The 21,318-nt window shown below is 49.3% G+C and overlaps 3 protein-coding genes and 2 long non-coding RNA genes across 17 annotated transcripts in view; 3 read left to right on the forward strand and 2 right to left on the reverse strand.

The window, feature by feature from the left end:
* The window catches only part of KMT2A (lysine methyltransferase 2A), a 75,343-nt gene extending 70,169 nt beyond the window's left edge, over window positions 1-5,174 (forward strand). For all 6 annotated transcript variants that reach the window (XM_082627706.1, XM_082627709.1, XM_082627708.1 and 3 more), the window contains one exon: window positions 246-5,174. In XM_082627706.1, coding sequence (XP_082483832.1) covers window positions 246-521 — 276 coding nt within the window. In that variant the 3' untranslated portion in view covers window positions 522-5,174. The remainder of the gene's footprint in view (window positions 1-245) is intronic.
* On the reverse strand, window positions 4,363-5,949 carry LOC309807783. The gene is made up of 2 exons (XR_014294668.1): window positions 5,852-5,949; window positions 4,363-5,514 (listed from the first exon to the last, which is right to left on the reverse strand). It is a non-coding gene; the product is annotated as an uncharacterized lncRNA (long non-coding RNA).
* On the forward strand, window positions 5,877-9,614 carry TTC36 (tetratricopeptide repeat domain 36; the record flags this gene model as incomplete). The annotated part of the gene is made up of 3 exons (XM_082627718.1): window positions 5,877-5,994; window positions 6,993-7,181; window positions 9,336-9,614. The coding sequence occupies 3 exons, from the start codon at window positions 5,877-5,879 to the stop codon at window positions 9,596-9,598; spliced, it is 570 nt and encodes a 189-aa protein (XP_082483844.1). The 3' UTR covers window positions 9,599-9,614.
* On the reverse strand, window positions 7,571-9,747 carry LOC309807784. Of its 3 annotated transcripts, none has more exons than XR_014294669.1 (3): window positions 9,658-9,747; window positions 8,180-8,296; window positions 7,571-7,692 (listed from the first exon to the last, which is right to left on the reverse strand). It is a non-coding gene; the product is annotated as an uncharacterized lncRNA (long non-coding RNA). The 3 variants fall into 3 exon arrangements; XR_014294670.1 differs by having other exon boundaries at window positions 9,654-9,739; XR_014294671.1 differs by lacking the exon at window positions 9,658-9,747 and adding an exon at window positions 9,350-9,437.
* Window positions 9,748-9,750: 3 nt separating this feature from the next.
* Window positions 9,751-17,666, forward strand: TMEM25 (transmembrane protein 25). 6 transcript variants are annotated; one of them, XM_082627714.1, is made up of 10 exons: window positions 9,751-9,913; window positions 10,160-10,239; window positions 10,432-10,525; window positions 10,793-11,104; window positions 11,550-11,840; window positions 12,047-12,178; window positions 12,488-12,518; window positions 12,674-12,774; window positions 12,917-13,003; window positions 16,558-17,666. In XM_082627714.1, the coding sequence occupies exons 3-10, from the start codon at window positions 10,456-10,458 to the stop codon at window positions 16,587-16,589; spliced, it is 1,056 nt and encodes a 351-aa protein (XP_082483840.1). In that variant the 5' UTR covers window positions 9,751-9,913; window positions 10,160-10,239; window positions 10,432-10,455; the 3' UTR covers window positions 16,590-17,666. The 6 variants fall into 6 exon arrangements, with proteins under 6 accessions (XP_082483840.1, XP_082483838.1, XP_082483839.1 ...); XM_082627712.1 differs by lacking the exon at window positions 16,558-17,666 and adding an exon at window positions 16,072-16,505; XM_082627713.1 differs by lacking the exon at window positions 16,558-17,666 and adding an exon at window positions 13,140-14,423.
* Window positions 17,667-21,318: the final 3,652 nt, after the last annotated feature.

Below are 21,318 nucleotides of genomic sequence, written 5' to 3' on the forward strand. Positions count from 1 at the left end.
AAAAAAAACTAGTGACACAAGTTTTAGGTTTCTCTTGCCTGTGGAGACATTAAGAAACCTCTGGTCTAGTGCCTGTAATCTAGGAATTTGTCATGGAAGCATCCTGAAAGATGGGAGAAATCCAGAAATTTTACCAGAAGAACCTGTTCATCAGTGGCTAAGGTCACATCAGAAAAAGGTTGGGAAATGTTGTCAAGCCTGCGCTGTAATAAATAACAGGTTCTTCTCTGCTCTCCTTCCTGTAGGGCATCGGTTGCTACATGTTCCGGATCGATGACTCCGAGGTGGTAGATGCCACCATGCATGGAAACGCCGCCCGCTTCATCAATCACTCATGTGAGCCGAACTGCTACTCTCGGGTTATCAATATCGACGGGCAGAAGCACATTGTCATCTTCGCCATGCGCAAAATCTACCGAGGGGAGGAACTCACTTACGACTATAAGTTCCCCATTGAGGATGCCAGCAACAAGCTACCCTGCAACTGTGGTGCCAAGAAATGCCGGAAGTTCCTAAACTAAAGCTGCTCTTCTCCCTACTGTTGGAGCACTAGGACCCAGGGCCTCCAAAACAGTGCCGAAGGCCTTTGCCAGCAGCCAGGAGCTCCAGGATTGAGTGGGCACAGTTGAGGGGCCTCCGTGATGGCTGGGCTCCCTTAGGTCCCATATTCACATTATACATGTGATCATAGTCCTGGAGAGAGATGAGGTCTCGAAGAAAAGATCTGCGATCGGCCTTCTGCTGGGACCCCTCTGATTGTGTGCCATTAAAAAGCGGGAAACGGGTCCCTAGCAGACTTGCCTGGAAGGAGCCTATAGAGGGTTAGTTATGTTGGGAGATCGGGCCTGAGCACCTCCTCAGAGAGAAGTTGCCATCCTTGCCTTGGCCTTTCCAGAGCACTGTAAGCAAGGGGTCAGGCACAGCCCCAGTGCGGGTGGGGTTGGTTGCCAGCCGGGCCCAGCCTGTAGCCGTGTGTTGAACAAAGACGGTCTGGTGGTTTTCCCTACTGTGCTCCCACTTGAGAGTCCCCTTCTGGTTGGGAGACAGGATTTCTTAGCACCTTTGGTGTCAAAAGGCTGTCTTGGGGTTGTGCCAGTTCATTATCAGACGTTGAGCCTGTGGGCTGTAAGTGGGAGCGTTACCCCCATGAGCCTTATCTCAGACAGTCACCTTCCTAGACAATAGGAGCGGCTTCCCTCTCATTCCTTCTCTTCACTCCACTTTTCTCGTCCCCCCGTTCTGCATCCCACTGCGTTCCCGTGCTCTCTGGGTGGTAGGGGAGAGTGACTCCCTGCTCGAGGACACTCCCTGTTGGGCATAGGATGTGCCTACAAAACGTTCCCTGAGCCTGTAAGCACTCCCAGTGGGGAAGTGGACAGGAGCCATTGGCCATAACCAGACAGAATTTGGAGACGTTTTCATAAAACTCCACTGAGAGTTTTAAAGAAATACATGTAGCATGATTTTTTAGAAGAGGAAGATTATTTAAATAGGAGTTGAATCATGCAACAACCAGAGTATCACAACCAGGGTAACCCCTGGGCCCCATTCCTAGGACGTGATAACTTTATTTTCCCCTTGTTAAAACATAGGAAGACTTAATTTTTAAATGGTCAGTGTCCAGTTGAAGGCAGAACACTAATCAGATTTCAAGGCCCAAAACTTGGGGACTAGACCACCTTGTATCGAGGGAACTCTGCCACCTGCACAAAATCTATGGATAAAGTAAATTAAATGACACTACTGCCCTGATTACTCCCTAGGATGTGGTCAAAACAGCATCAAATGTTTCTTCTCTTCCTTTCCCCAAGACAGTGTCCTGAACCTGTTAAATTAAGTCATTGGATTTTACTCTGTTCTGTTTACAGTTTACTATTTAAGGTTTTATAAATGTAAATATATTTTGTATATTTTTCTATGAGAAGCACTTCATAGGGAGAAGCACTTATGACAAGGCTATTTTTTAAACCGCGGTATTATCCTAATTTAAAAGAAGATCGGTTTTTAATAATTTTTTATTTTCATAGGATGAAGTTAGAGAAAATATTCAGCTGAACACACAAAGTCTGGTTTTTCCTGCCCAACTTCCCCCTGGAAGGTGTACTTTTTGTTGTTTAATGTGTAGCTTGTTTGTGCCCTGTTGACATAAACGTTTCCTGGGTTTGCTCTTTGACAATAAATGGCAAAGGAAGGTCCCCCCAACTCCATCGGGCCACTCCCCTCCTTCCCAAATCGAAGCTCCTGAAAAGGCTGCGGTAGGATCTCGACACAGCAGTTTCTCCTCTTCTTTCCTGCCCTGTCTCTCTCCTTTCTGGCACAGCTCAGTGCTGAGAGGTGGGAACCTACACTTCCCTCGTCTTTCCTCCTTCAGAGTTAGCAACCAAGCTGAATGGCAACCTGACATTTTCCATCACCATCTGCTTCATAGGTCACCTCGTTCCCTCTCCCTCTGCCCACCAAGTCCTCATGCCTGCAAAGACCCCCCCGGATTCCCCTGTGCCCTCTTTTGGGGCAGCCCGTTGAAACTGAAGCACAGTCTGACCACTCACGATAAAGCAGATTCTCCTCTGCCTCTGTCAGCTACAAGGTTTCAGAGCAGCGTAGTCCAGTGGAGGGCGAGGCACCTTTTCTCGCCTCGAGAAGCCCATTTCTACGGAAGGAAGTCTAGCGAAGCAATACGACTCAGCCCAGCGCTCTCTGCCCCGGGACTCGTGGCTCTGCTGTGCCTTCCATCCTGGGCTCCCTGTTCTTCCGTGACCTTAATTAAGAACTTTGGTGGCTCTGCTGGAACATTGTCACTGTTTTCACTGTCATGCAAGGAGCCCAGCACTGTGGCCAGGAAGGCAGAGACTCCCTGTCATCGTGGAGAAGTGCCAGCAGGGGACTGGGGAAAAGCACTCTACCCAGACCTCACCTCCCTTCCTCCTTTTGCCCGTGAACAAGATACGGTGGCCCAAGGGGTTCCACTAGTGTCTGGTTTCCTTTATTATTGCACTGTGTGAGGTTTTTTTGTAAATCCTTTTATTCCTATTTTTTTTAAAGAAAAATACCTTAAGCTGCATTTGTTACTGAAATGATTAATGCACTGATGGGTCATGAATTCACCTTGAGAAAGACCCAAAGGCCAGTCGGGGGTGGGGGAAACTCAGCTAAATAGACCTAGTTACTGCCCTGCTAGGCCGTGCTGTACTGTGAGCCCCTCCTCAGCTCTTTCTACCAGTCCCAAACCCTGAGGCCAGGGGAGGAACCCCCAGCTCTCCTTCTCCTGCCAGCTGCAGATGGTTTGCCTTGCCTTTCCACTCCCTGTCAACCGCGGAAATGAGGAATTCCTCTTAGAGCTCAGCCTTGAGTCCATTGCCAAATTTCAGCGTACCTGCCAGCAACTTGGGGAATAAGCTAAGGTTTCCCTACAAGAGGGAAAGAAGGCAAAAAAAAAAAAAAAAAAAAAAAAATGGCATAGCTATCTCCAAAACACCTCCGAGTTTGTTTTGAAAGTGACCAAGGGAATCTCCGCACAAAAGTGCAGACTGAGGAACTGTGGTGGGTCATTCCCAAGAATCCCCTAAGGGGCATCCCGAATCCCTAAGGAGTAACAGCTGCAAACCTGGTCAGTTCTCAGTGACAGAGCCAGCTCACAGCTTTGCTGCTAGAACCTGTTGTGGCTGCATTTCCTGGTGGCCAGTGACAACTGTGTAACCAGAATAGCTGCATGGCGCTGACCCTTTGGCCGGAACTTGGTCCCTTGGCTCCCTCCATTACCGTCCGCCACCTCCAGCCCGGCCCCTCCTGTTTTTAGACCAATGACAAGAATCAAGGGGGAAGCCCTGGCAGCTACATAAAAGTTTTCAACCAGACTCCTTTGCCGGGATCCACTCCACCACCCCGCTTGCCTCTGTCAAACCCCTGGCCAATGCCGTGAGCACCATGCAGCTCCCTTGATTTAAAAAAAAAAAAAAAAAAAAAAAAATACAACAACAAAAAACAAAAAAAAAAAACCTTTTAATGAATGTATCTTTCTAAAGGACTGTCGTTCAATCAAGTATCTGAAAATACTAAAGGTCAAAACCTTGTCAGATGTTAAGTTTGATTTGGGATTTTTTAAAAATAGAAATCAAGTTGTGGTTTTTTTGGGTTTTTTTTTTTTTAAGGAAAAGCGGGTCATTGCAAAGGGCTGGGTGTAATTTTATGTTTCATTTCCTTCATTTTAAAGCAATACAAGGTTATCTAGCAGATGGTTTTGTGCCGAATCATGAATACCAGTCAAGTCTCACACTCTGAAAACTTGCAACTTTTTTGTTTTGGTTTTCAAATATAAATATGATATATATAGGAACTAATATAGTAATGCACCGTGTAACAAAGCCTAGTTCAGTCCATGGCTTTTAATCCTCTTAACACTATAGATAAGGACTGTGTTACAGTTGCCAGTACTGGCAGGAGAATGTCAGTCTGGCGCTCCTCTGGTCCCCCCCACCCCCGCGATGGGCGGGGGGACCCATCCTAAGGGGATGGCGGAACAGTCCATTCCTGGGATCAGAGAGAAATGCAGAAATGGTGTCACCTGGATTTTTTCTGCCTGTGAATGTTGCCAGTCAGTACCTGTACTCCTTGTTTCTCTATTTTTGGTTATGAATGTTGGGGTTACCACCTGCATTTAGGGGAAAATTGTGTTCTGTGCTTTCCTGGTATCTTGTTACGAGGTACTCTAGTTCTGTCTTTCAACCAAGAAAATAGACTTGTGGTGTTTCTTTTATTGAACTTTTACCAGTCTCTTTAGTAAATACAGGTAGTTGAATAATTGTTTCAAAAGCTCAACAGATGACAAGCTTCTTTTCTAGAAATAAGACATTTCTTGACAACTTTACCATGTATAACAGATCTTTCGGTTTTTTTTTTTCCTTGTGTTCTTCCAAGCTTCTGGTTAGAGAAAAAGAGAAAAATAAAGGAAAAAAATGTGTCTAAAGTCCATCAGTGTTAACTCCCTGTGACAGGGATGAAGGAAAATACTTTAATAGTTCAAAAAATAATAATGCTGAAAGCTGTCTACGAAAGACTGAATGTAAAAGTAAAAAGTGTACATAGTTGTAAAAAAAAAGGAGTTTTTAAACATGTTTATTTTCTATGCACTTTTTTTTATTTAAGTGATAGTTTAATTAATAAACATGTCAAGTTTATTGCTGCACATGGTTGAACTTTCTTTTGGCTTTGGCTGAGGTGGATGAATGGGAGGGGCGTGGCCCGTGACCTGATTACAAAGTCCCTTCCACAGTCCTTTCTTTTAAGGTGGAATCATGAAATCATTCCCCACTGCCTTCCTTCAGGCCCCACTCTACACTGTCTCTCAACCATATTTTCTTCCCTTATTCACCAGTGATGTATGTTCAGGACCTAATGAACTCTGGATATGAGGAACGGGTCAAGACGACAAAGGAATAGTTCCTTTACTTTGTACATATATCCCCCTTCTTCATCCACGGGTGGTCAAGCGTTGGCTTCTAATGAGTTCCTCCCCATCTACGAATATAATAAAATGAAAGCATTTCAGGGAGAGCCTGGGCAGTACCCTCTCTTTGCTCCACTCCACCTTAAAGCTGAAATGCAATTTATTTACTCTGTTTCTCCCTAGGACTGGGGTGGGGGTAGGGAGGCAGTTGAGAAATATTTGTAAATATATTCTGCCAAGCCAGGGTCACTATCCCCAGGCTAAAGGGGGCTGAGTTTACACTGCAGCCCAGGAATGGTCAACACTCCTCCTCATGGGGGCTGGTCCTCAAACGGACCTCCTCCCTCTGGATCAGCTGGCTGGAGGCTCGGCCCTCACCCCTTTTTCCTCCCTCTCACGGGGAGTCACCTTTTTGGATTTTGAGTTGAGCACCATGGGGACTCCAAATGACCAGGCAGTGCTGCAGGCCATCTTCAGCCCCGACACTCCGTTTGGAGACATTGTTGGGTTGGACCTGGGAGAGGAAGCAGAGAAGGAAGAACGAGATGAAGGTCAGTATTCGACCTTGGAGTATAGCTCTCCACATTGGCTGGTCTGCTGCCTTGCTGGGGTGGCAGAGGTAGGTGGTCTTACGAGGGCCCTTGTTCCACGACCCTTGGATGATGATTGCTGATCCTCAGTGCACTGACAGGGGCTTGGCAAGAGTCACTGTGCCCAGAGGAGAAAGCCAGGTTTCTCCTCCACCACCACCCTCTGAACTGACCTCCCCACTCAGTTCACCCCATGGTGCAAGCTTAACTGTGCTGATGGGGAGAGGGGCCATGTGAAACGCTCACGTCTTTGTCACAACAGAGTATGTCACCCTCCACAGCAGGGAAGAAAGAAACGGGGCAGGGGGTGGCTCAGCTAAACGGCTCCAACCTAAGCAAGTATTCAGTGTCACACACCTTACAAGCCAAGCCCTGAGCTAATTCTTCCAGAGCGAGTGCGCTCACTGGCTTTTCCACCAGCCCCTTAGGGGGCCTGTTGTCCGCGTCAGGGGTTTTTGATGCCCTTTGTTTCTAAAGGAGTGAAACCTAAGCCTTAATGAAACTTCAGGCTGAAAAGCTGAGAGAAACACTGGAAATGGTTTTCATGACCCGGGTATGTCATGGAGGCCTTCCTGTTGGAAGCAGTGGAGTAGAACAGAACAAAATAGAGACAGACTGAAGAGCCAGAAAGACCTGGGTTCAAATCCAAGTTATGGGCGGTGTGACCTTGAGCAAACCATTTAGCTACAGGCTAAGGAGTTTGGCTTTCATTCTCTTGGCAGTGGGGAGCCAACCAAGGCCCCTTTCCCAGGTCCCTTTGGAACTTTAAGCAGTGCTAGTTCTCCGCCTTGCTGACCTCAGTTCCCCCTGCCCCAAACACTGCATCTGACTCCTGCTGTGACCTACACCCCTGCCCAGTCAGCCCTGGCTCGTGTCCCAGGTTTCCAAAGCCCCAGGTGGCTTTTGCTTCCTGCTCCCAACTGCACACCTGTCCCCTCCTGGCTCCCTCCCTGGCACAGATGGAGTTTTCCCTCGAGCACAGCTGGAGCAGTCGAAGGCCCTGGAGCTGCAAGGGGTGATGGCAGCAGAGGCTGGCGACCTCAGCACAGCCCTGGAGAAGTTTGGCCAAGCCATCAACCTGCTGCCTGAGAGGGCCTCGGCTTACAACAACCGAGCCCAGGCCCGGCGACTCCGGGGAGACGTGACAGGTGAGGAGAGAGTCCCTGGAGCCTGTGCAGACCAGAGACGGTGTGTCTGTGGGGCTTGGGCACAGGGCGTGGGAAGTCACTAAGCCCCTCTGGAACCTATGTCTCTATCCATAAGAGACATATCATGGGCTCGGCTAATCTCTTGGGGATATTGTGAGAGTCAGGGGGACTGCATTCCATTTACTTATTGATAAAAATTTAATGAGAGCCTACCATTCTAGCAGTGGGCTAGGTGCTGAGGATTATAGTGCTTATGGCAATTACTATGTGTCAGGCACTCAGCACTTCACATGTGAGTTGTAGTCATTCATATAATCCTCACAACAACCCTCAAATGTACGTGCTCTTGTTATCCCCATTTTACAGATGAAGAAACTGAAGCATGGAGGTTAAGTAGCTTCCTACTCATGCAGCTGAGAAGCGGCAGAGCTGGGATCTGGTCCAGGTGGCAGGGCTCCAGAGCCTGTGCTCTTAATCCCCACATGATACTGCTTCTCAAGAAGCCCACAGCCTAGAGGGTAGAACAGACACGTAGATATAATAGCAGCATAACAAGCCAACAGGGCTCAGTATGGGATCTGTTCCTGAGGGGTGAGTTTTGAAGGATGAGTGGGCGTTAGCTGGATGGAGGGCAGGGAGTGGGAGAAGGCACGGCCTGTAGAGGTCCTGAAGTCATGGACAGGTACAGGGAATCTGGCTGGAAAAGGGAGTGCTGGAAGAATGGAGCCTCTCCAGAGCCCGGAGAGGTAAACAGGGGCCAGAGAGTGAACAACTGCGAACATTAGGCCGAGATCGGACTTTGTCTTGAAAACACCGGGAATCACTAATGGGTTTCAACGAAAGGGTAAACCACAGAAGCCTGGTAGGGAACTACTAGACTATCGAGACCCGTGGTGGTAGAGGTGTTCCTGGGGCCAGGAATGCCAGGCTGGGGAGCTTGGACTCCATTCTGGGAATACTGGGGGACTCTGAGGGCCTTTCCCAGGCTTGTCTGTCACCTGGCTTTGGCAGAGAAGGGCCACAAAGGCCGCTGGGACAGCCTGCAGACCAAAACCCGAGAGCATCAGAGGGGATTCTGCCTGGAGAAGGTCTTCAATTCCTCCTGACCAGCTCCTCTGAGGGAAAGCAAAGAATGCTGTGATTAGAAAGCTTCTCAACCGACCAGTCAGGATGGGGAGCAGAGCCTCTGCTGGGTTCCGGGGACCAAAACGCACAGAGAGAGGACAGGCAAGATCAGCCTTGCTGTAGGATGCTGCTGGCGCTCCCCCAGCGCCCTGCCCTGACAGGCGCGATAGACTAGAGAACTTGAGTGAATTGAAGAAATGCAGCTCAGTACCCTACAGTGGACACCAGCTGGCTGCCTGAGGTTGAGTTCACAGCTCTGATGCCTAATGAGCCAAGTATTTATGAGGATGATAAAAACAAAAATGCTGCAGGCCACCTCTGGCTCCAAGACCTCTTTCAAAGAAAATTAGATACAAAATAATGAAGACCATGGAAATAAAGAATGAGAAGAGGCAGTCAGTAGAGAACACAGGTGAGAGAAGCGGTTTTAAGGCATCAATGGAAAAGAGGAGAGAAATGTCTTCAAAAGTTAGAGGGACTTCCTTGGGGGTCCAGTGGTTAAGAATCTGTGCTTTCACTGCAGGGTCACGGCTTCAATCCCTGGTCAGCGAAGTAAGATTCCGCATGCCCCGTGGTGCGGCAAAAAAAAAAAAAAAAAAAAGAGAGAAAAAAAGGACTTTATTGTATAAGACATGGTTGTCAGTTAATTCTAATGTTTTTGGACTCTGGGATTCGGAGTCAGTCACCTGGCACATGGTAGATGGTTAATAACGTATGCGTGCCTGGCAACAGGGCCAGATTCATAACATAGTGACCCTCTGTCCGTGTTTTGATGTATCAGATGGTGGAAAATAACACGGACAAGGCGAGACCTGGACTTCAGTCCCAGCTCTGCCACTAACTGGCTGTGCAGCCCAGGCCGAGTCTTGCCAACTCTTCCAGTCTTCATCTGCGTAAAGGGAATAACAATACCGATCTCTAGGGTCAAGTGCAGGAGGGATGTAAACGGCCGAGCGCCAGAGACTCCACTCGGGGCCGGATCGCTTGCTGGCCGCGGCCCTGACCCCCGCCCGTCCGTCGATCCCGCAGGCGCCCTGGAGGACCTGGAGCGCGCGCTGGCGCTGAGCGGCGGTCGGGGTCGCGCCGCACGCCAGGGCTTCGTGCAACGCGGGCTCGTGGCGCGACTGCAGGGCCGGGACGACGACGCCCGCAGGGACTTCGAGCGGGCAGCGCGGCTGGGCAGCGCGTTCGCTCGGCGCCAGCTGGTGCTGCTCAACCCGTATGCGGCGCTGTGCAACCGCATGCTGGCCGACGTGATGGGGCAGCTGCGCGGGCCCCGCGACCGGCGCTGAGCCGCCGGCGGGCGGGCGGGCGTGGGGGGAAGGGGGGCGCCCGCAACCAATAAACCTGCCGGCTCTCCCAGCCACCGCCTGTGTCTGCGTCCTCCGCCGTCCCCGCAGGGAAGGGCGCTCAAGTATCCCCGGCGCGCGAGGCAGTCAGCGAGGCCCGGGATGTGGTCCCGGAGCCGCCGCCCTGGGGTAGGGGGTCCTTTGGGCCGAGGTCGGGCATCGATTGGCCCTGCCTGGCGCAGCCCGGGCCCCTGCGGACGACTGCGGTGCTCATCAGACCTGAGCAGTCGCTCCGGCTGCTCTCAGGGAGTGAGCCAGGTGAGCCGCACCGGAAGGCGGGGCGAGGCGGGGGCGGGTATGCTTCGCGACCCCCGCCTCGCGGATCCTCTCCTCTTCGGCCCAAATCCGGAGGAGGGGAGAAGGGGCGTAGGTGGGTGAGGGAAGCGGGCAGGAGAGAGCCGGGGTCGGGAGAAGGACGGTCCCTTTGGGGGAGGGGCACCCTCCCCGAGTGTTTACGCGCGCGCGTGTGTGCTTCTGGGCCTGGTGCGGGCTGCACGGTTGCAGGTTGTTTCTGTGTACCTGCGAGCGTGTGCCTGTTTGTCCCGTGGAGTCAGCGCTCAGTTCTGTGCCCGCAAGGTGTACAGGTACGTGCTGGCTGGGTTTGGAACTTTGGGCTCGACCATTTGCGTCCTTGCCTTCACCACTGTGGATCGTTCTACATTTGTGTTTCCGTGCATGGTTTATTTTTGTTTCTGGAGAGTAAATTCCTGGAGCAGTTATTAAGCTTCTCTGCTCTCACCTGGCTAACATCGAGACCTGCCCCCTTCTCTCGGCAGCCTGGGGCCCAGGCCGGGGCCACCATGGCGCTGCCTCCAGGGCCAGCTACCCTCCCGCACACACTTCTGCTCCTGCCGGCCCTTCTGAGCTCAGGTACACCCCTGTTCATCCCTTGGCCATGCATTTGTGCGGTCAAGTCCCCCTCTCTCCCCTCCTTGCCTGCATCTTCAGTTTGGGTACCCACTCCAGGCACCAGAGCTGGGTTCCCTTCATCCACCTCCCCAAGGTCCAGCCGTCCCTGCTTAGAGAACCCAGGAGCTCTGTCTCTTGGCCTGCTGCCCCTCTGTAACTGGACCTCATCCCGGTCACAGAACAGTACTAAGCCTCCACCAGCTCTCCCCAGAATCCCCTGTGTTCCAGGTTGGGGGGAGTTGGCGCCACAAATTGATGGTCATACCTGGGCAGAGCGGGCACTTCGAGAGAATGAACGCCACGCCTTCACCTGCTGGGTGGCAGGGGGGCCTGGCACCCCCCGACTGGCCTGGTACCTGGATGGACAGCTGCAGAAGGCCAGCACCTCAAGACTGCTGAGCGTGGGCAGAGAGGCCTTCTCTGGAGGCAGCAGCACTTTCACCGTCACTGCCCAGCGGGCCCAGCATGAGCTCAACTGCTCCCTGCAGGACCCAGACAGTGGCCGGTCAGCCAACGCCTCCGTCCTCCTCAATGTGCAATGTGAGTGCCCCTCAGGTGGTTCTCTGCCCAGGGACCCCCAGCAGCCACCAGGCAGGTGGTCTGGTAGGACACTTAAAAAACACTTAAGCACTCTGCAAATATGAACTCACTTTATCCTCACAATAATCCTATGAGGTAATTACTATTGTTGTCCCCATTTTACAAATGACAAAACTGAGGCACAGAGAGGTTAAGCAATCTGCCCAGGGTCACACAGCTGGTAAGTAGCAGAGCCAGGATTCAAATCTTGACATTTTGGTTCTAGTGTTTATACTCTTAATCTTCATTTGTACGAAATGCTGCCTCTCTGGCAGACCCAGCCATCCTGTTTCCCAGTGCCCCCTAAGGAGAGGTCCAGACCCCTGGCTCCCTTCTGGGTTTGGGAAGAAAGGGAAGGCGTGCAAGGGGCTGTGGTGGGAACATACTGGTCTCTGCTTTGCACCAGTTAAGCCGGAGATTGCCCAGGTTGGGGCCAAGTACCAGGAAGCTCAAGGCCCGGGCCTCCTGGTCGTCCTTTTTGCCCTGGTGCGTGCGAACCCGCCTGCCAACGTGACCTGGATCGACCAGGATGGGCTGGTGACTGTCAACGCCTCTGATTTCCTGGTGCTGGATGCCCAGGACTACCCCTGGCTCACCAAACACACCGTGCAGCTGCAGCTCCGCAGCCTGCCACACAACCTCTCCGTGGTGGCCACCAACGACGTGGGTGTCACCAGCGCCTCGCTTCCGGCCCCAGGTGAGCACTGCCAGCCATGGGCCCAGCAAAGCCTCGGATGGGTGTGGGATCATGGTGCAGAAACAGGAAGACTTGTTGCCTTTTGGGCGAGTCTGGTGAAAGCTGTCCCTGGCCACCTGGGGCAAGGAGGGCAGAGCAGTGACCTGTGGCATCTCAGAGTTGGGGGGCCCTGCCCGCTGGGAACCTAACCAGAGAATGACCTGCAGGGCTCCTGGCCACCCGGGTGGAAGTGCCACTGCTGGGCATCGTTGTGGCTGGAGGGCTTGCCTTGGGCACCCTGGTGGGGTTCAGCACCTTGGTGGCCTGCCTGGTCTGCAGGAAAGCGAAGAAGACCAAAGGTAGGGCCAAAGCAGGGCGGGGGCAGAGGGTGGCTGGGGAAGGGGAGACGAGGTCAGGGGGTGGGCAGCAAGGCCGTGGCAGCGAGTGGAGCTAGGCAGAACGCCTCTGACAAGTGCTAGGACCGGTCTTCCTGGGCGTGGCCATGATTTAGGCCACGCGCATCCCAGGTAGCAGGGCCAGGCACTGGGAAGCCAGTCTGGGCATCTGAGAGACCCCTTGCCTGAGGGTTCTGGGCCTGAAGAGGGCAGGGGGCAGAGCCCAGAGCAGGTGGGCACACTGAGACACTGCTGTGGTTTCTTTCTCCTCAGGCCCCTCCCGGCGCCCATCCCTGATCTCTAGGTAACTCTCCCTGGGGCTGGGTGGACGGGCCAAATGGAGAGGCAGCATGGGGACAGGGGGGATCCTGGGCTTTCCGGTAGTTCGGGAACGGGCCGCAAGCAGGAGTCTATGCCCGCTGGTGCCAGGGCCCATCCAAGCCTTTTTCTGCCCTGTAGTGACTCCAACAACCTGAAACTCAACAACGTGCGCCTGCCGCGGGAGAACATGTCCCTCCCGTCCCACCTGCAGCTCAACGACCTCACTCCGGACTCCAGAGGTACATCCAGGACCCTCTGTTGGCCCCAGCTTTATCTGTGGAGGTGCTTCTGAGAAAAAGAGAGACCCTGGGCCTTAGGAGGGTCTAGACCCCGTCGGGCACACACCTCATCCCGGGCACCATCCCCTTTGTCACCCCACAGGGAAACCAGCGGACCAGCAGATGGCTCAGGACAACAGCCAGCCAGAGCTTCTGGATCCGGAGCCTGGCGGCCTCCTCACCAGCCGAGGTATGGGGCCTGCTGCCCTGCTCCCCGGCCCTTTTGCTTGTGCCAAAGGGCCTCTGAATCCCCAAGGGGCAGAGAGTGGTCTCCCAACTGTCAAGGAATGAGGGTGACTGAGTCTCCTGGGATCTCTGACCCGCAGGTTTCATCCGTCTCCCAATGCTGGGCTACATTTATCGGGTGTCCAGTGTGAGCAGTGATGAGATCTGGCTCTGAGCTGAGGCTAAGACAGAGGGTGCCTTCTTGGCCCCTGGGCACCCTCCCGGTTCTCCTCCAAGGCATCCTCTGCCTGGCCACATTGCCAACGGGACGAGGCCATGCCACTGCCACTTTTGCTTGTCCTCTGGGTCACTGGTATCCTTGGCAAGGCTGCCAGCTGGACCTAAGCCCTTGTTCCAACTCTGGTTGAGGGCCTGCATGACTGCCTGTGCCCAGGTGGATGGGGCTCTCTGTCCAGGTGTGCCTGGAGGTCGTCCAGCATCTAAGCGTGGCATGGCCTGTCGGCTTGGGGCAGCTCTCTGCCCCACACCGGTGCTCCTCAGCACCGTGTACAGCAGGCATGGGGCAAGCCTGGTTGGGAGGGCCCTGCACGTCCTGGATCTCCTTCCCATGCTATGCAGCTTTGTTCCCTCAGGGAAAATTTAGGACCCTGCTAGCTGCAGAGAACCAACCTGCCCTTTGCACAGGAACTCACCTCTGGCCCAGCAGCGCTGGCCAAGCACAAACCAGTACCCTTTGCTGCACACCTCTCTGCCCCAGCCCCCTCTTGGGCATCATAGGTTATACATTGGACCTTCTCCACTTCTTCACTTGGCACTAGACTTCCCCTCTGGCCTGGGCCCTGGTGGTGCCAGCGCCTGGTGTTAGCACAAGAAAGGGGAAGAATGGGAGGTGAGAAGTCTGGTGCGTCCAGGCCTGCATGTAGCTATGCCTTGTTTTCTTACAGTGTTAGCACTTTAAGCACATCTTCCAGGGAGGGGGTGAGCAAGGGCCCCAGGGCCCTGTCTGGGGCTTCCCCAAGTCTGGCCTTTTTATGATTCACTGTGAGTGCCCTGAGCCCTCAAGGTTGACGGGTTCCCGCTCAAAGTATCTACCCCGCTATGGGACCCCAGCCCTGACTGCCCCATCAGCAGGAAGCTGTTCTTCCTGTCCCATCCTCTGTTCTTTAGGGGATGGCCATAGTGGCACATAACTTGTCAGTGCTGGAAACCTTAGGGGGACGTGGAAAAAGCAGGGAGATCACGTATCCCAAAACGACCCAAGAACACTTTTGAAAAGCAACGTGGAAAAGACTGCAGATTAACAGAGTGCAAAGTGTATTTTCCCCTTCTTGGTATCTTGTTTTGTAATTTTTCTCACGTTACTGCCCAGGACAGTGCTGAGCACGTGGTAGATTCTCAATAAACTTGACTGAGTGAGTGCTGCATGTCTGTTTCATTCCCTCAAATATGTTTTTTTTTCTAACTGAAGTATAGTTGATTTACAAAGGTGTGTTAGTTTCAGGTGTACAGCAACGTGATTCACACACACACACACACACACACACACATTCTTTTTCAGATTCTTTTCCATTATAGGTTATTACAAAATATTGACTATAGTTCCCTATGCTATACAGCACGTCCTTGTTGTTTATCTGTTTTATATATAGCAGTGTGATATTCTACTCTTAAGTCTTTTAAATCGGGAAAAATTAAAAGACACAAAAAGAATTTATAGTGCATCGAGATAAAAATTTTTTAACACCATGTGGTCTGTTCTGAGAGTTACTACTTACATCTATATACAGCAGTGTGTATCTTTTAATCCCCAACTCCTAATTCTTTTTTATGGATGAGAAATACTCCATTGTGTGTGTGTGTGTGTGTGTGAGAGAGAGAGAGAGAGAGAGAGAGAGAGAGTGAGTGTGTGTATCACCTCCTCTTCATCCATTCATCTGTGATGGACACTTAGGTTACTTTCAAGTCTTGGCTATTGTAAATTGTGCTGCTGTAAACACTGGGGTGCATGTAACTTTTAGAATTAGAGTCTTCATCTTTTCTGGATATGTGCCCAGGAGTGGGACTGCTAGATCATACGGTAGCTCTCTTTGAAGTTTTTGAGGAAGCTCCATACTGTTTTCCATAGTGGCTGCACCAATTTACGTTCTTACCAACAGTCTAGGAGGGTTCCTTTTTCTCCATACCCTCTCCAGCATGCTGAAGTGTTTAAGGGTAAAGTGCACTGATGTCTGCAACTTACTTGAAATGTATCAAAAAATAAGACTGACGAATGGATAGAGAGGTATGGCCGTGTGATAAAGCAAATATAGCAAAATGTTAATTGTAGGATTTAGTTGGTGAGTATTTAGAATTCACTGTACAATTCTTCCAAAATTCTTTTATTTAACAGTTTTCATAATAAAATATTGGGGGAGGATCCCTGATCTAGTTACTTCTCTGATATTTCTGAAATCTTTTTAATCTAAGGATCATGGAATTTTCAAGCATTACTAGTACCCTTAACATGACAGTTCAATCTTTCCTGGGAAAGAAGACCAATTTTTATTTTTATTTTTTATTTTTGGCTGCACCGCACAGCTTGCGGGATCTTAGTTCCCCAACCAGGGATTGAACCCGGGCCCTCGGCAGTGAAAGCGTGGAGTCCTAACCACTGGACCGCCAGGGAATTCCCCAATTTTTATATACTTCACTCACCTAATCTTTAATCTTTACTCTCCAATAATAGGCAGGTCACTAGTTACCTTGAGCTGGAACATAGAGCAGTCCAGCATTTTGGGCAGGCACAGCTCAGGCTGCATTTTCCCACCTGGAGTATGTTTTACCGAATTCCTCCAGACACAATAGACTATTTAATCAAGACTTGTAAAAATTAATGTTCAACTTCGTGCATTGCTGGTGGGAATGTCCATGGTGCAGCCACTATGGAAGCTAGTATGGCAGTTCCCCAAAAAGTTAAATATAGAATTACCGTGTGATCCAGCAATTCCACTTCTAGGTTTATTCCCCAAAAAACTGAAAGCAGGGACTCTGTTATTTGTACACCAATATTAATAGCAGTGTTATTTGCTGCAGCCAACAGGTGGAAATGCAAATGTCCATTAACAGATGAATGGATAAAGGAAATGTGGTATATTCACACGATGGAATATTATACAGCTTTTTAAAAAGGAAGGCCATTCTGACACATGCTGCAACATGGATGAACCTTGAAAACATTATGCTACGTGCAGTAAACCAGATACAAAAGGACAAATTGTGTATGATTCAACTTACGTGGTACCTGGACTAGGCAAATCCATAGAGACAGAAAATAGAAGTTACTGGGGACTGAGGGAGGGAAAGGAAGGAATTGTTGTTTAATGGGTCCAGAGTTTCAACTGGGGATGATGAAAAAGTTCAGAAGCTGGACAGTGGTGATGGTTGCCCAACAATGTGAATGTACTTAATACCCCTGGATTGTACACTTAAAAACAGTTAAAATGGTAAATTTCATGTTTTGTGTATTTTACTTTGATTTTTAAAAAATTTTTGATTACTGATTCAATCTTCTAATTATAGGTCTTACAAGTTCTCTTTTTCAGTATTGGTAAGTTTTGTGTTTCTAAGAATTTGTCTGTTTCATCTAGCCTGTCCAGTTTGTTGGCATAAACTGTTCACAGTACCCTCTGCTCCTGTTCACTTCTGTAGAATTGGCAGTAATGTCCCCACTTCCATTTCTGGCTGGAGTTGAGTCTCTTTCTTAGACAATTGGCTAAAGGCTTTTCAATTATGTTAATCTTTTTGAAGAACCAACTTTTGGTTTTGTTGATTTTCTCTATTGTTTTTCTATCCTCTATTCATTTATCTCTGCTCTAATCTTTATTATTTGCTTCCTTCTGCTAGCTTTTTTTTTTTTTTTTTTTTTTTGGCTGCGCCATGTGGCAAGTAGGATCTTAGTTCCCTGACCAGGGATCGAACCCACGCCCCCTGCATTGGAAGCGCAGAGTCTTAACCACTGGACTGCCTGGGAAGTCCCCCTTCTGCTAGCTTTGAGTTTAGTTTGTTCTTCTTTTTCTAGTTCCTCAGGTTGTAAAGTCAGATTGCTTATTTGAGATCTTCCTTCTTTTTTAATGTAAAGCAATTACGGCTATAAATTGCCTCTGAGCACTGCTTTTGCTGTATCCCATAAGTTTTGGAATGCTGTGTTTTTGTTTTCATTTATCTCTAAGTATTTTCTAATTTTCCTTGTGATTTCTTCTTTGCCCCATTGGTTAAGAGAGTATTGTTTAATTTACACAAAATTTTTCAGTTCTCCTTACTGTTTTCTAACTTCATTCCACTGTGGTCTGAGAAATTACTTTGTTTGTTATTTACCTTTTTATTTTTTTAATTTTTTAAATTTATTTTAAAATAAATGTATGTATGTATTTATTTTAAAATAAATGTATGTATGTATTTATTTTTGGCTGTGTTGGGTCTTCGTTGCTGCGCGTGGGCTTTCTCTAGTTGAGGCGAGCGGGGGCTACTCTTTGTTGTGGTGTGCAGGCTTCTCACTGCGGTGGCTTCTTTTGTTGCGGAGCATGGGCTCTAGGCACGTGGGCTTCAGTAGTTGTGGCACATGGGCTCAGTAGTTGTGGCTCGCAGGCTATAGAGCTCAGGCTCAGTAGTTGCGGTGCACGGGCTTTGTTGCTCCGCGGCATGTGGGATCTTCCTGGCCCAGGGCTTGAACCCAGGTCCCCTGCATTGGCAGGCGGATTCTTAACCACTGCGCCACCAGGGAAGTCCCACACATTTTTCATTTTCACCAAGAATTTTATTGAACAATGTATTCACTAACCGAATGAACTTTTTGGCCAGCCCAACGGCCAGCCCAGTATTTTGTGGATATGGAATCTTCTCATCTCTCTTTGACAGTGGTTCTCAAATTTGTCTGCATATTGAAATAATCTGAGGAAGTTAAAAAATATGGATTCTTGTATCCTACCTCCAGAGATTGTGATTTTATTAGTCTGGTGTGTTGTCTGGGAGAGGAAACTTATCTTTAAAATATCTCCAGTTGGGACTTCCCTGGTGGTTCAGTGGCTAAGACTCCGCACTCCCAATTCCGGGGGCCTGGGTTCGATCCCTGGTCAGGGAACTAGATCCCACATGCCGCAACTAAGAGTTCACATGCCGCAACTAAAGATCCCACGTGCTGCAACTAAGACCCGGTGCACCAAATAAATAAATAAATATTTTAAAAATGATAAAAAAATAAATAAATAAATATATATATATATATATATCCAGTTGATTCTAACATGCAACCAAACTTGAGAACTACTGCTCTATGAATATTATAGTTAAAAAAAGTTTTTTCATATCTTGCCTGCTTTGCTTCTCTGATATCCTTTGTTCTATTTTTGTCTTTTTCTGGCTTTCTTCAAATGCCTGGTGACTGTACATTCATATTTAAGAATGAGAGTTGCAAGCATGCCTGCGCACCCATACACACACACACACACACACACACACACACAAGAATGAGATACCCACAAGCTGAATGGAAGTTGATGGTAGGTAGGGGGGACCAAATAAGTCTATAAGCTTGAAGACTCCCTGTCAATATCTTTAGGTCTTTTCTCTTTGGCTGATCAGTTTCCCAAGGGAGGACTCCTCCGATATTGTGCTTTGGAGGGATAAGCCGGAAGAGGGCTGAGAGTCTCATTGCTCATTCCTCTATTTTGTCCTCTTATTTTAAATATGGCCCCTTATTCCTGTCCTCAGAATTGCTTGGTGTTCTCATGGCCAGAGGCGCCTTGGTTTAAAGGGGACTATCTTCTGTCAGGGTAAGGAGGTGGGCAGCACAGATGGGGAAGGTTCTGGGGATCCCATCTTTCTACAAACCTTCAGCCAATCCTCCTGTCTGCAGCCCCTCCCTGCTCACATGCCATCAGAAATATCTGACACTTTCGATTCCTGATCCTTTCCAGGATTCTGCAGTGTCAAATGGCCTACTTATTGGTTTCTCTGTCCCTCTCCTCTACTGGAAATCAAGTATCAGGTTTTTTCCCCTCCCCCTGCCCACTAAATCTGTTACCACTTGTCCATCTTTCAAAATTGTATTGCTCTCTGGTCTACAGTCATTTTCTTTCCTATTATCTGTCCTTGCTGGTTTATACCTTTAAAAAAAATTCCTATACTGTCATTTTAGGAAGGTTAAAGGAGGGAATGCAAATGTAAATACTTGTGTTCAATTTTTGTTTATTTAGAAATGTTGAGAGCCTGGGATAGCAGAGGGGAGGGACACTTCAAGCCAGGAAAATAGACTGCATAAAGGTTTAGTTAGAAGAGGGAACTCATGAATCATGTGTAGAGCATGGCAAGCAGGCTGGTTTTGTGGCTTTCGCTGGGGAATTAGAAAAACGAGAATCTCGGGCAGGGAGAGAATAGCCAAATGGAAAATCTAAAAGGCCAAGTGAAACATTTATACTTAGTAACATAATTATTAGATCTTACATTTTGTGGCATTTAATCTTTTCACATATTTTCACCCATAGGACAAGCCTAGGAGTTAAGTTAGTGTTTATTATAACTGTTTCACAGCTAGAGTAACTGAGGCATAGAAGTTAACTTATTTTTCTAGGGCCACAGATCAAGTAGCCAAAAGAGAGTAACCTCAGATTGTGGAGGAGGAGGAGCCCACGATGGAAACAGTGTCTGAAGTGCTCACTGGAGAGGTCAGTGGACGTGCTAGGGTAGGGAGACAGGCTAACATTACAGGCCTGCGCATCAGCCAGTAACTTCGGCAGGAAGTACAGCTGACCCTCGTTATTTGCAGATTCTGTATTTGTGAATTCACTTACTAAAATTTATCTGTAATCCTAAATAGCTACTTGCAGTGTTTTTACAATCGTTTGCAAACATGCTTAGAGCAGTGAAAAATATGAGTCGCCCGACACGTACCTTCCCAGCTGAGGCTGAACAAGGCGACGTCCTGCCTCCTGGTTTCGGCTCTCACACTCTAAATGAGTGCCCTATCCAAGGTCTATCTAATGCCTCATTTTTTGCTTGGTGGTGGTGGTTTCAGTGTTTAAAATGGCCGCCCTGGGACTTCCCTGATGGTCCAGTGGCTAAGACCCCATGCTCCCGATGCAGGGGGCCTGGGTTCGATCCCTGGTCAGGGAACTAGATCCCACATGCCACAACTGAAAAAAAAAAAAAAAGATCCGGTGCTGGCTAGAGTTAACGAAGTGTAGTAAGGCTGTCATGTGCCTTACAGAGAGAGTGCGTTAGATAAGCTTCATTATGGCATGACTTACAGTGCTGGTGGCTATGAGTCCAATGAATCAATGGTTGCTGATGATGTTATGACAGAGGCACACAGGAACCGTACCTTATATTTCCCCCAGGAGCAGTGGTTCAGTATTTGCTAATTCAGTGTCTGCGGTGACTTGATAGAACATAGCTACTGTGAATAACGCGAGTCGACTATACTTACTAGTGCTGAGTCTCGGTTCTAGCCAAAGGAGGCAGTCTGATTGTTCCCTGAAAACCTGATGGAGAATCTGAGTTCCTATCACGTTTTTGCCTCTCTTTTTCCTTGAGTGAAATGTGAGCATTAATGGCATCCAGCTGAGAGAAGAGCACCTGGTCCCAACATGGTGTCAAAGTGAGGCCTGAGCTCAGATGTTCCTGCTCAAGTTTAAGCATGAGATGAACATCAGAGTTGGCTTAAGGGTCTGTAGGAAACGATGCCCCTCCTTTTTCGTGTTTCTCGGGTATGTATTAGGCTGTAGCATCTTACTGTAATTTTCCCCTCCGACCAGTTCTTGCCCCGTATATCAGTACTTGGCTCCATTACCCGCCCAGCTGCTCAAGCCAGAAAACCTGGGAGTCGCCCTTTCTTCTCTTCCCTCTCCCACATTCGCTCTATCACTAAGTTCTGTTGGTTCCACCTCTCCTGGTTGGTTATCTGTTGTCTCGTACCCCACACCTTCCCTTCTGTACTTTATGCTGCTCGATTTTCCAGATTCCCTTGCCAGCTGTTAATTTCTGGCAGTGGGAGGCACCAGCAAGCTAGGAGAGGGTGGGAGAGAGCCCAAAGGCAGCAGCCCTTGCCCAGGGTGGCTGTAGTAGGGGTGAGGGTCTCAGACCTGCTCGGCCAACCCGGCCACTGCGGCAGCTCTTCTGTTTCCAGCCCCTGCAGTGGACACTCCCCTTTAACCTCTTGTTCCTTCAGCACTCTCCATTCTCCCTTTTGTTTCTTCAGCCCTTCCAAAACTTGTGTAACCAACTGCCCATACTTAACATCCTTTGTTAGAAATAATTAGTATGGTTTCTGACTGGAGCTTAGCTGAT

This window comes from Mesoplodon mirus (assembly GCF_964341445.2).
Source record: "Mesoplodon mirus genome assembly, chromosome: 7".
NCBI lineage: Eukaryota > Metazoa > Chordata > Mammalia > Artiodactyla > Ziphiidae > Mesoplodon > Mesoplodon mirus.